Below are 12520 nucleotides of genomic sequence, written 5' to 3'. Positions count from 1 at the left end.
ACAAAAAACCTATCGCGTGTCGCCCGCAGAGCGCAAGATAATCAGTGATCAAGTCGAAGATGTGCTAAACAAAGAAGTGATTCAAGAGTCATCTAGCCCTTGGGTAGCACCAGTGATATTGGTGAAAAAGAAAGACGACGGTACGTGGCATTTCTATGTTGATTACCGACGCCTAAACACCGCTGCGAAAAAAGACGTGTACCCGCTTCAGCGAATTGATGACGCGATCGATTGCCTTCTTGCGGCTTCTTACTTCTCCTCTGTTGATCTGAGGTCAGGTTACTGGCAGATTCCTATGCACATTGAAAATAAGGAAAAACAGTTTTTAACGTCCGATGGATTATCTTAACGTCTTTGGCCTGCCCTTGGGGCTGTGCAACGCGCCCGCAACGTTCGAACGGTTGATGGTCACTATACTACGCGGCTTGAAATAGGAAGTTTGCATGTGCTGCCTGGACGACGTTGTGATCTTCGGGCGACCATTTAGTGAGCATAAGAAGCCTCTAGAGTTGGTGCTGAACTGCTTGGAGAATGTTCGCCTCACAAACCTAGGCGGCCAAAAAGATCTCGTGCTCGGGACGCCTGCGGCAGAAAGGTTGTTCCACATCCGCCGCCTAGGTTTGTGAGTGGTGGCGCTGGCTAACAATAGCAGAATTAGTTATAGTTGTAAGGAATAAATGTCCCAGAAAGTGGATGGGAAGACGGCGTGGTGGTAGCTCAATGGTGAGATCATCGCACGCGTTACGCGAAGACGTGGGTTCGTTCCCCTCCGGCGGCCAGTTGTGTTTTCAGCCATTATCATTTTCATATTTATCATTTCTTTAATTGAATTAGTAAGTACAATTAATTTCCCCTATGTTGTCTTTGATGTCATTGTTTGTTGGCTTCTTATGTTTCTAATATGAATACAGGACAAGAGAACAGCAGCCAGTGTGTCTCAACCAGAGCAGCTCAGGCAATCTCGAGCTCGCGCCTCCCGGACGGCTGGCGATGTGGCTGCAGCGCCGGGCATTCCTCTTCACTACAATCCCCTCACCCCCCATCGGAAAAGGAGCCATCCTGGCGACTCATGGTTAACATAGAATCATTGGGGCGTAATACGGCTTCAGGCGTTGTACGTGAACGGTTTAACGCCCATGACAGCGTTGGTCCGTAGGTGGCGTGACAGGCTCGACAATATAGTTCACAGGCAATGTCTGCGCTAAAACGACTTCGGAGAGGAAGACAAGTCCTCTATCACTCAAAATTTTGCGAGGTGCACCGTGACGGAGAATAAAGTTTTTCAGCAGGAAGGATGATATATCACGAGCAGTGGCAGCAGGCAGAGTGGCTGTTTCTGTGTATCGCGTCAAATGGTCGATGGCGATGACTATCCAGCAGTTTCTGGAAGCCGTGCTCGGAAAGGGAGCATACAGGTCAATGCCAATGCGATCGAAGGGCCTGGCCGGAAACGGCATCGGCAGGTGTGGACCAGAGACATGCTGAGCAGCAAACTTGCGGCGTTGGCACTGAGGACACGACCGAATGTACTTGCACACAAAGGTGTGCATGCCACGCCAATAAAACCTGGATCGAAGCCGGGTGTGCATCTTGAAGACATCCGCATGTGCACACTGCCGGTCAGTATGGAAGGCAGAACATATTTCACCACGAAGATCTCGAGGTTTGACCAGCAACCACTTGCGGACGTCAGAGACGTAGTTCCGGTGATAGAAAAGTCCTTCACGAATTTCGAAGTGAAATGCTTGATGGCGCAAAGCTCGAGAAGGTGGAGGAACAGTCGAAGGGTTTGAAAAGAAGCGGATAAGAGCACTAATCCAAGGATTCTTGCACTGCTCCGAAGCCATGTCCCAGCTTGCTGGGAACGAAAGCACTTCGTCAATGGCAGAGAGGCAGGCGTCGCTTTCGGCTGACACGGGCGAACGGGAAAGTGCGTCGGCATCAGTGTGGCGTACGCCTGACCTGTAGACAACGCGCACGTCGAAATATTGCAACCGCAAAGCCCAGCGAGCTAATCGACCGGAGGCGTCCTTCAACGTGGACAGCCAACGAAGTACATGGTGATCTGTAATCACGTCGAAGGGGTGGCCATAAAGGTAGGGTCGAAATTAACCAAGTGCCCAGATTATGGTCAATCATTCCTTCTCCAGAACGGAATAATTCTTCTCGGCTTTGGTGAGGGTGCGGCTTGAGTATGTACTCGTCTAATCCAGATTTGCGCTGCGCGAGTACAGCGCTGAGTTCAACACCACTGGCGTCAGTGTGTACTTCAGTGAGAGCTGCCGGGTCGAAGTGACGCAGCATAGGCGGCGATGTTAGTAGACGGCGCAACACTTGGGAGGCATCGTCACAAGCGCGCGACGAGGCGTAATTGTTCAAGTCGCTCCGTAGAAGCTGATTAAAGGGAGCGCTGATGGACGCAAAATTCCTAATGAAGCGGCGAAAGTAAGAACACAGGCCAAGGGAGCTGCGACGTTCTCTCACGGAGGAAGATTTGGTAAAATCAGCAACTGCACTTAGCTTGGCGGCGTCAGGAAGAATACCGTGTTTAGACACTACATGGCCAAGGACGGTGCGGTGACTTGCGCCAAAGTGGCATTTCTTCAGGTTGAGCTGAAGGCCGGCGAAGGTTAGGCATCGTAACACTTCCTCCAGCCTACAGAGATGGGTGGGAAAATCGGGCGAAAAAATAACCACATCATCTAAGTAGCACAGGCACGTTTTCCACTTGAGACCACGCGAAAGGTTGTCCATCATACGCTCAAATGTTGCTGGAGCGTTGCAAAGCTCGAAAGGCATGACACGAAATTCATATAGGCCATCTGGTGTTACAAAGGCCGTTTTAGGTTGGTCTTCGGGTGCCTTGGGGACTTGCCAATAGCCGCTGCGTAAGTCGATAAAAGAGAAGAACTCCGCGCCTTGGAGACAGTCAAGGGCGTCGTCAATTCTCTGAAGAGGGTAAACATCTTTACCAGTTATTTTGTTAGGACGACGGTAATCGACACAGAATCGAATCGATGCATCCTTCTTCTTAGCAAGAACAACGCGAGATGCCCAGGGGCTATCCGAAGGCTGAATGACGCCGCGATTGAGCATGTCCGCTACTTGGTCGTCGATAACACGGCGCTCTGTCACTGATACACGATATGATCGTTGTCGCAGTGGTGCACTGGTACCCGTGTCGATGCGATGACAAATAGTTGACGTGCGGCCCAAGGGAACATGCTGGCAGTCGAAAGACGAACGGAACTTGTCGAGAAGACGTAGAAGCTGGGCGCGTTGGGCAACAGTCAGCGTGTCGGCGATGGAGCCATGTAAAACATCGGGCGAAGTCGGCTCCTGCGCGGGGTTACAGGTCACTCCGGCGACCTCATGAGTGACAATGGAACCAGTTGGCATGTCAATGATGGCAGCAGGGTCGACACACTGCACGCGGCCAACGCACTCCCCACGAAGCAAAGTGAGAGGACAGGACAATCGGTTGGCGACGAGCAGTATGCTGACACCGGCATGAACGTCCAAAAGAGCGAAAGGCAACAGGGAACATTTGCGACAAGCGAAAATTGCAGATGGCGTAAAAAGTGCGCTGGCACCATCAACAATGTTGCATGACACTGTGGCAAGGGCAGATGAGTGCGGTGGAATTGTAACGTCTTCGGCAACAAATACTTTATCTTCATGTTCACGAGCGTCAAGGAGTGGGGCATGACACAGCATTTGAAATTCCACTTCAGCACGAGAACAGTCGATGACGGCCTTATTACCGGAAAGGAAGTCCCAGCTCAAAATAAGATCCTGGGAACAAGAACACAGCACCAAAAATTCGACGATGTAGAGGAGGCCGTTCATCACAACGAGAGCAGTACACACAGCTGCAGGCGTGATGCATTCGGCGCTTGCAGTACGAAGTGATACGTTTGACAGGGGCGTCGTAACTTATCTGAGCTAACGGCAATGTTTGGCACTAATAACTGAAACTGCTGCACCAGTGTCAACGAGAGCGAGTGTAGCGACGCCGTCCCCATATACATCAATAACATTAGTCGGAGATGGGAGAGGCCTTGGTCTGTTGGGGGGTGACGCAGTTCTTGCCTCTGGAACTCCGGCGATTAGTTTTCCCGTTCAGGCGTGGAAGGACGATGACGCATCGGCGAAAGCGAGTGGCGTCGAGGCGATGGCGAACGGCGGTCGACAAGAGGGCTGTGGTCGGAGTAGGAAGACATCGGGCCAGGGTTCTGAGACGCGCAGATGACGGGTATGGGGAAACCTATAGTTCGGTGTCGAGGCTACGGCGGTAGGATGGTGCGCGGCGACGGCAAAATCGTGCAATGTGGCCAGGTAAACCACACGCAAAACATATTGGCCGGTTGTCAGGAGCGCGCCATTGTTCACTGCTGTGTGGGTAACGCGGCTGAACGAAGTGAGGAGCTGGACGCAGTGGCGCGGCTGAAGGGAATGGCGCAAAGGCCTGAGGTGGAGGCCGCGCGAGAGCCTCGGCATAGCTGAGAGATGCAGTCACCTTGGAAAAAGCAATGGGAGTCGGCACCGGCGGAGTCTCGCAGGCAGAAGGGAAAGGTGTGCAAACTTGCTCGTGGATGACCTGGCGAAGGTTGGCCGGCAAAGGCGAGGGTGTTGGCGTGGTTGGGTACAGCAACGAAAGCTGACGAGCGACCTCAGCACGGACGAACTCTTTTATCTGGCAAAGCAGGGAGTCCATCTCAGGAGCCGTGATCATGCTTTCGTCGGACACAGGTGGGCACCGCGTGAGAAGACGCTGTCTGCAGAGCTCGTCGAAACTCTTGCAAAGCTCAATGACCTGAGAAACAGTGCCTGGTTTCTTGGACAGCAGCATATGAAAGGCATCGTCGGAAATGCCCTTCATGATGTGACGTACCTTGTTCACCTCCGCCATCGTCGGGTTGACACGCCGGCAGAGGTCGACAATGTCCTCCATGTATATCTGGTGAACGTTTCACCAGTTAGCTGGGATCGGCTTCTTAGGCGTTGTTCAGCGCGAAGTTTGCGCACGCCAGGACAGCCGAAAACATCTGCGATGCTAGTTTTGAAGCTAGCCCACGTGCGGAAGTCGGCTTCGTGGTTTTTGAACCAGAGCTTGGCGACGCCCGATAAATAGAAGATCGCGTTGCCGAGCTTGAGTTGAGGGGATCATCCCATTTGTTGGTGTTGCTGGTGCGTTCATACGATTCCAGCTAATCTTCAACGTCTTTCTCATCGGTGCCACTGAAGACGTCAGGATCCCGCTGACGCTGGGCACCGGCACATACAATGACTGGAGTAACCGGTGGGGATGTCGGGCTGGGGTCTTCAGGCATGACGGACGGCAGAGTTCGAGTGCGTAATCCCAGGTTGGGGGAAAACCGCAATGCCTCCACCAGAATCTAATATAATACAGGACAAGAGAACAGCAGGCAGCATGTAGGTACAAAAATTTTACATAGTATCACTGGAGTGTATGATGAACATAATGAATAGGCCATGGCATAAATGTCATGACAGGTGTGTCATGTAGGACATGACAATGACACGGCGAAAAAGATTAACACTGAAAAACCATTGAAATGGGTTCGGACATGGACAAGTGAAGGAAACACTAGAGGATGCTGGTAGAACTCATAGTCATGAGCATGACTCAGAAAAAATGACAATGACACAGCGCAAAAGGTGAACACTCAAAAGCCACTGGAGTGGGTTCGGACGTAAGCACTAAGTGAAGGTAACACTAAAGGATGCTGGTAGAAGTCAGTCATGAGCATGACTCTGCAAAAATGACAATGACACAGCGTGAAAGAAGACCACTCAAAAGCCACTGTAATGGGTTCGGACGTGGGCACTAAGTGAAGGAAACGCTAAAGGATGCTGGTAGAACTAATAGTCATGAGCATAACTCAGAAAAAATGAGAATGACTCAGCGAAAAAAGATTAACACTAAAGAATAGTGGAGTGGGTTCGGATACAGTGTTAAGTGAAGGAATAGGCTAAAGGTTGATGGTCGAAGTCAGTCATGAGCCTGACAAAGGCTTTCGCCTTAAAGTCTCTAAGGTGTAGCTAAAGGGACTCCTGAGGACTCATGACATGAATAGCATGGCATGCGTGTCATGTAGGTCATGAAAGAGCCGCCTACGTCTTGGTGCTCTCATGGTCGTTTCGTTCACTTGGTAGGCTCCCCGCATACTGCTTCACATAACATCGATTCCCACAGGGCGTGGGACCTGCCGGCTTTTTTAAAAATCCATTTTCATTAACTTTCTTTTCTTTACTTCAATTAGTAAGCATAAGTAATTTCCAATATATTGTACTTGATGTCATTTTTGTTGGCTTATTATGATGTGATCATATATATATATATATATATATATATATATATATATATATGCGACACAAGAAGAGATACCGAGAGGCTCGATTTTTGTTAGTCCATGGCCATATCATGCCAAAAGCCAATTAAAATTGTATTTCATTGTCTGCTGGCTTTATATGGTCGTGATTGCATATATATACATTGGTGTAGGCGGCTCACTTTATTGTTATTGCAGCAGGCTAAAAAAGTCCACCATGGCCCAATTCGCTGTAGAAGTATATGACTGGAAACTGAAACTGAAACCCATAAATAATGCCTTTTTTTTCTGAACTCCTGATTTTTACCAGCACGGAATGGATGTGCGAGTCGAGATGTTTGTGACGTCTATTGCACGACACTAGAGAACAGCGGTGGCTTTTGCACGGAAGCAGAAGAACCAGAATGCCACTGCTACAAGATGTCTACTTACGGTAAGCTATACTGAAACATTGTGTATTATGTAAGTAATGTGATATTCAATCTAAACTAAAATTAAAAATGGTTGAAAATGGAAAACTTATATGTATCTCATTTCACTAGCCTGTAAGACATTACCATGAACGGCCACCGGGGAAAAGGTAAACAGCATTATAATGGTCAGTAAAAGAACACCTTACACGGTTTGCATATATAATCCTGTGCCGGACGAAAACTCATAATTCTTTTTCAGTGATTGTTTTATTTGACAATAAGGGTATATTTAAAAAAAATATAAAAGACGTGACGCTGATAACATGAATTTTTGTTATGAATAGAAGGCTGCTTTATTCGCAGCCAAGAACCGAAACTGATATGTGCGTTTTCTTTAAAGCGAAGCTTGATATCTCTAAGCGAAATCTTATATGGCTGGGCGAAATCGCCTGTGCACAGAAAACTATAATCATCAGCATGGGCTCGAGCGTCGTCGCCTTCTTCCGCAGCTGGCTCGTTGGCACCCCTCGGGTTGCGCTCGTGCCGTTGGATGCCGTGCCGAGCCCGAGCACGTGCTTAAAGAATAAGAGGTAATTTTAAAGAGATTAAGAACAATGTCATCAAAAGTAAGATTCCTCAGATTGGTTAATAGATATGAAGACTATACTTAAAAATTACCTTGAGCAAGGACTGCGGCTTTTCAAGGTAGCTTAAGAGCCTCTGCTACCGCTTTCGTCGCTTTCGTCGTCGCTCCACAGCTGACTGCGTTTATGCTCATCATTCCAGCCTATAATTTCACTTCTGTGGTCGTAATGGGGAGTCCGCTTTTATTGGGATACGAGCCATTTCTTAAGGGGATATGTTCCATTCATTGTCTTAAGTAACGAACAGATTTAATTTTGAATCAATTTAATTTGGGAGAATTTCAAGCGGTAATGGCTGGCGAATGCTGCTAACCACACCACCGAGCAAACTTGCGACATCGGACGCAAGCGACAGCGGCGGACTGCGGGCAAACCGTCAGTGATGTCGTTCTCTGCGTCACAGCCGAACGTGTGTATAAACTCATATTTGAAAAATACTTTAATGAACTCTCGGGATTAACCCAATGATAAACACCGGGCCACACGCTTCAGCTTCTCTGGTTAACCATCTTCACGGGGAGGAAGGACCGACGTACCTTAATGAACCCTCGGGATTAACCCCGTGATAAACACCGCGGCTAGCACATGGGGTTGGCTTATGTCGGATTTGCTTAACATCCAAAAAGAAAATGGTCAGAAAGAAACGAAAAGAACCACTTCCAGAAAGAAAGCGGTCAGTTGGGTGACTTCTGATGCAATATGAAGATTAAAATTGTATCATATGATTTTTAACATGCCGAGAACACGTGGAAACAGTACAAAATGAAGCATATAACCAAACATTTGTATAAATAATCCAATTCACGTTATAGAAAAATTGGGATGTGAGGGCCTGTGTCGCTGTCGCCCTCTGCCGTACAACCGTCAAGGGCCATCAAGCTTAACAGCAGTGCAACAGCCAGTTGGAACGAAGTGCCTCAGTTCGGGTTCAGGGATAGAGATTAGTAAAAGGCAGTTTTCAAATTTGGTGATAGAAACGTAGGGAGACTTCAAATGAAGGATAAGTGAAAATACGAATTTCCTAATAATTGCTGGATATGTTTGATGATGGTATTTGTTGTATGGTCATAATACAATAGGTATGACATTCAGCAAACTAGAAAAATGGAGCTTCATGACACAAGCCGTCACGCGGTTTCAAAAGGGATGCTCATAGCATGCATCCATCCATCTGGGACGGAGAAGAGCTGGGTTGTACAGTACTGCCGCGCGAGTCTCATAATAGACGTTGCGACACAAGAACATTAAATTGATGTGCATAAACCTAATGTTTATATGAGATGAATATCAGATATTAGTGAAAAAAGAAAGGGTCAACTAAGTGTTGACGCTAAACTAGAACGGTTGACAGGATTCCCTGCGAAATACTACATGGATAAGATATCTATTCAGTCATTATTTACATAGAAATTAAGCCGGAAAATACACAATGAAGAGATATAAAGAAAACTTATTGACTGAATCGCTTCAACAAACTCGTACATAGACGTTGTCTTCGTCAGCATTGACAATTGCTGGGCCCTATCTCTTTTTCGAACAGCACGCCACAAGCGTTTGAGAACAGTGCTTTGTGCTAGATTTCACAAAGCGTATCTGTGTCAGATTGCCATACCGTGCAAGTGAAAAAGGTTACATGCTATCGCGGCACACGCAGCAGTCACAGCGTAAGCTTGAGGAGAGAGAGAGAGAGACAGAAGAAAGGGGAAAAGCAGGGAGGTCAACCAGATGGGAAGATCCGGTTTGCTACCCTACGCTGGGGAGAGAGGAGAGGGCGAGGTAAAGTGACAGGAAAGTAGAGATAGAGAAAGAAAGAAGCACAGACAAACAGTTACAATCGGCCACAGGTGGCACAGCACAGTAGCACTTGCAGCACTATAAACATCTGTCCAGGCTACAGCCGCTTGTCCAAGCTGGAGCAGCGGCTCCATAGGAGCTCCATTTTCGGCAGCACGCACTAGAAGGTTTTCGCGGCGAAGTCTCCTTGCGTCTTTTTCCCGAGAACGAAATCAACTGTCCGCCCGGCGTCGACGGCGAGCTGCGGCTTGTGCTGCTCTCTCCAGAGCGGTATTCTGAGCCCGAAATTGCCTGGTTGCATGCGCGCACGTAGCTTTACGATTCGCTTCACAAGCGGGTCGTACCTTGCGAGGAGGCGCTATGGGGAACCAGCGCTGGAGTTTCGAGCTGACACACAGCGCCCCTCGCGGACACCGCGTGCATTGTTCAGTCATACAAATAGAAGAAAATTCTCAGCGGCGGCATACGGTGGGCAACCTGCAAAACCCGTGAAATAAAGTTTAAAGGCCGTCGTTATCCCAGCGTGGTTAATTGCTACAACTAGAAAAGCCGTAATATAGCTCCATCATTTTATTATTTTTCGTTCATGAGCAACGGCGACGTCGGATTCAGGCAGGTGCGATCACAGGTCGTTTAATATTCAACTATTGCTATACAGCTTCCCCGGCATATTATCCGTGTGCATTTTATTTTATTGAAAGCGAAAATGGCAATGCTTCTAGTATAAAAATATGCAAATGTTCTTTGTACAAGATCGCATATATACAGCCGGTAATTTTTCGGGGGCGATAATGAGAGTAATAATAGCACCAGCCGGCGTGTAAATTCTCACTGGGTTCGCAGCTGTGTGTGGTGCCTTGTGAAAAAATGAGAAGGCAGCAAATGAGGATGCTAATGGTACACTCCCAAAGCGAACATAAACGGTGAAAACTTCGTGTGTACTGCAAAAATTGTAGTGGCATTTTCCAGATTGCACTGATATTAGCGTGCACCGGTTCTTGACTACCCGGTGCAACGGTTCGTGACCCATACTCCTCAGTATGCGGAATGGCGGTTACAAAAATAGACAATTACGGAACGACCTCTTTTGGTCATGATTGGTTGCAGTGGAGAGCGCGGGATTAGAAGACGTGCACCGGGGGGGGGGGGGGGGTATTCTGTAAAAGTCCACCTAGTGGACAGTCCACTTCAGCTGTCGCCATTGGCTCCCCCTTCACGAGCGCGAATGAGACTGGCTCGCACCTTCGCGCTCGTGGAGCGGGAGCCAGTGGCGACAGCCGAAGTAGACAGTCCACTCGTCGGACTCTTACAGAATGGACCCTTCATCTGATTAGTCAAGGCCTGTTCGTTTTCACGGCAGGATGCTTGTTCTGTGCACTTCGCCGGTTGCTGGCGCTGCGTCGTGCATTCTTTGTTGTGGTGAAAGTATCATTGTTCGCTGTCCGAGGCATTATTCAGAAAGCTTGATCTAAAATACATGAATTTGCCTATGCGTTTTGTGCTGTGGATCATAGTTTGCAGAGTGCTGTGATTCGCGTAATTTATGCGATTAGCTTATGAAAGTGTACCGATGGGAATATTGATATGTGTTACACATAACATATGAAACGCCAAATAATTTTGCAAGTATTTTAATACAATTATCTTCAAACAGGCTTTCATAGAATATATACTGAATCTTTGCAAATATTGTTTCTTAATTCCTCAGAATTAAAAAAAAAATGTTTCTATAAAGGTTTCGGCTACAATAATCCACACGAACCAATTCTTTCGCAGCTGCATTACGGGTCATGCTTCAAATTGATTGCCGCCTTATTAATTTCCAGGGGGAACATCCTGGCTGTTAGATTATCGAAGAACTTGGCGACCAAAAACTGAGAACCTCGCTGAAGCTGTCACAAATGTGAGCAAATACTCTCATCTAGGAATGTTTTCGTATGCCACATAAGATACGCACAGAAAGTTATGACGGAAAAATTTTATGTGCCATCATGTTATGTTTAGGTATTGACAGCTGTAAAATAAAAAGAAAACTTTTAGTACTAAGTCAATTGACATAGAATGGGACATTCACTGATAGACGACGTCGTGAAGGGTGACATGATTGCGATAAATTAAACCTATGCTTTATCGGTTTTGTGTGTTCGTTTAATTGGTTCCTCGGATATATTACTCCAATAAGCTATTTCATGTCCATCGGTAGAGTAGGAGAGAGAGAGAGAGAAAAACATTTATTTAGACCATTCAGATCGTTGATCTTGAGGACGAGTGGGTGGTGTCCTCATTCCAGGACTCCACTGGCCATGGCTGCTCGACGTACTTGCTGGACGAGAGCTTGTTGTCCCGCCAGGGTATCGCCGGTCAGCTGTACCTCCCACCGCTCAAATGACGTGTTAGGCGTCTTTAAATGTTGAGGTTTGCCCCCGCACCCCCACGAGATGTGAAAGAGTGTAGGGCGTGTGTCGCCGCACCAGGGGCAGATGCCGCGATATGTTTGTGGGTATATTTTGCTGTATCTGTGTAGGTTGGGGAATGTGTTTGTTTGGATAAGTCTGAGGGCTATTGCCTCTTCAGTGCTGAGATTTTTGTGAGGGGGAGGATAAATCCTGCGGTTGAGTCGCTGGATTTCGAGTCGGTCGCAGTAATTTGATGGCAGGGGCACAAAGGTAAAGGAAGGGGATTGATAAGACGATTGGTTTTGCCCCGCTCGGTTAATTAGCGCTCGAGCTAAGGCGTTCGCCCTTTCGTTCCCCTCCAGTCCCGCGTGACCCGGCGTCCAAGTGATTTGATGGGTTTCTTGTAGCCTCGGGCCTAGAATTTGAGCCGCCAGCACCGGTGTTCGTCCGTTGGTAAAGTTTCGGCAGGCCTGTTGCGAGTCGGTAACGACATGAACTTCCCTGCCCACCCTGTCATGTTGTTTTATTACTAGCGCTGCGGCTATGGTCTCAGCCGCAGCTGGGTGCTCTGCCCTGACGGAGGCCGCGAGGGTTAAGGAGTTGTCTCTCCCGTTCACGGCGGCTACCGCGAAGAGGCCCCCTGCGGGGTACGCCGCCACGTCCACATACTGTACGTACGGGTCACTCTTGAATTGTCGGCGCTGTCTGTTGACCCGCGCCTTGCGTCGTCCTTCGTGGAGTTCATGACTCATGTGCTTTGGTATGGGGTTCGCCGTGATCTTGCTTCTGACCTCGGGCGGGAGTGATCGTTGCCCATCGAGGGCACGAAGCTCCGTGGCCGTGCCGGTCCGGTGGAGGATGGCTCTGCCCGCCGCCGTGTTCTGTAGTCTGGCTTTTTGCGAAGCCATAACCGCGTC

General features: G+C 48.3%; 1 protein-coding gene across 1 annotated transcript in view; it reads left to right on the top strand.

Moving 5' to 3' along the window:
* Positions 1–6689: 6689 nt before the first annotated feature.
* Positions 6690–12520, top strand: part of LOC125946853 (uncharacterized) — a 51639-nt gene continuing 45808 nt past the window's right edge. Inside the window, exons 1-2 of the mRNA XM_049670943.1 lie at positions 6690–6789; positions 11034–11110. Of these exons, the coding sequence (XP_049526900.1) occupies positions 6777–6789; positions 11034–11110 (90 nt within the window). The 5' untranslated portion in view covers positions 6690–6776. The remainder of the gene's footprint in view (positions 6790–11033; positions 11111–12520) is intronic.

This window comes from Dermacentor silvarum, chromosome 7, assembly GCF_013339745.2.
Source record: "Dermacentor silvarum isolate Dsil-2018 chromosome 7, BIME_Dsil_1.4, whole genome shotgun sequence".
Classification (NCBI taxonomy): Eukaryota; Metazoa; Arthropoda; class Arachnida; order Ixodida; family Ixodidae; genus Dermacentor; species Dermacentor silvarum.
Note: the sequence above shows the minus strand (reverse complement) of the source record. Positions and strands in the feature narration are given on the sequence as shown.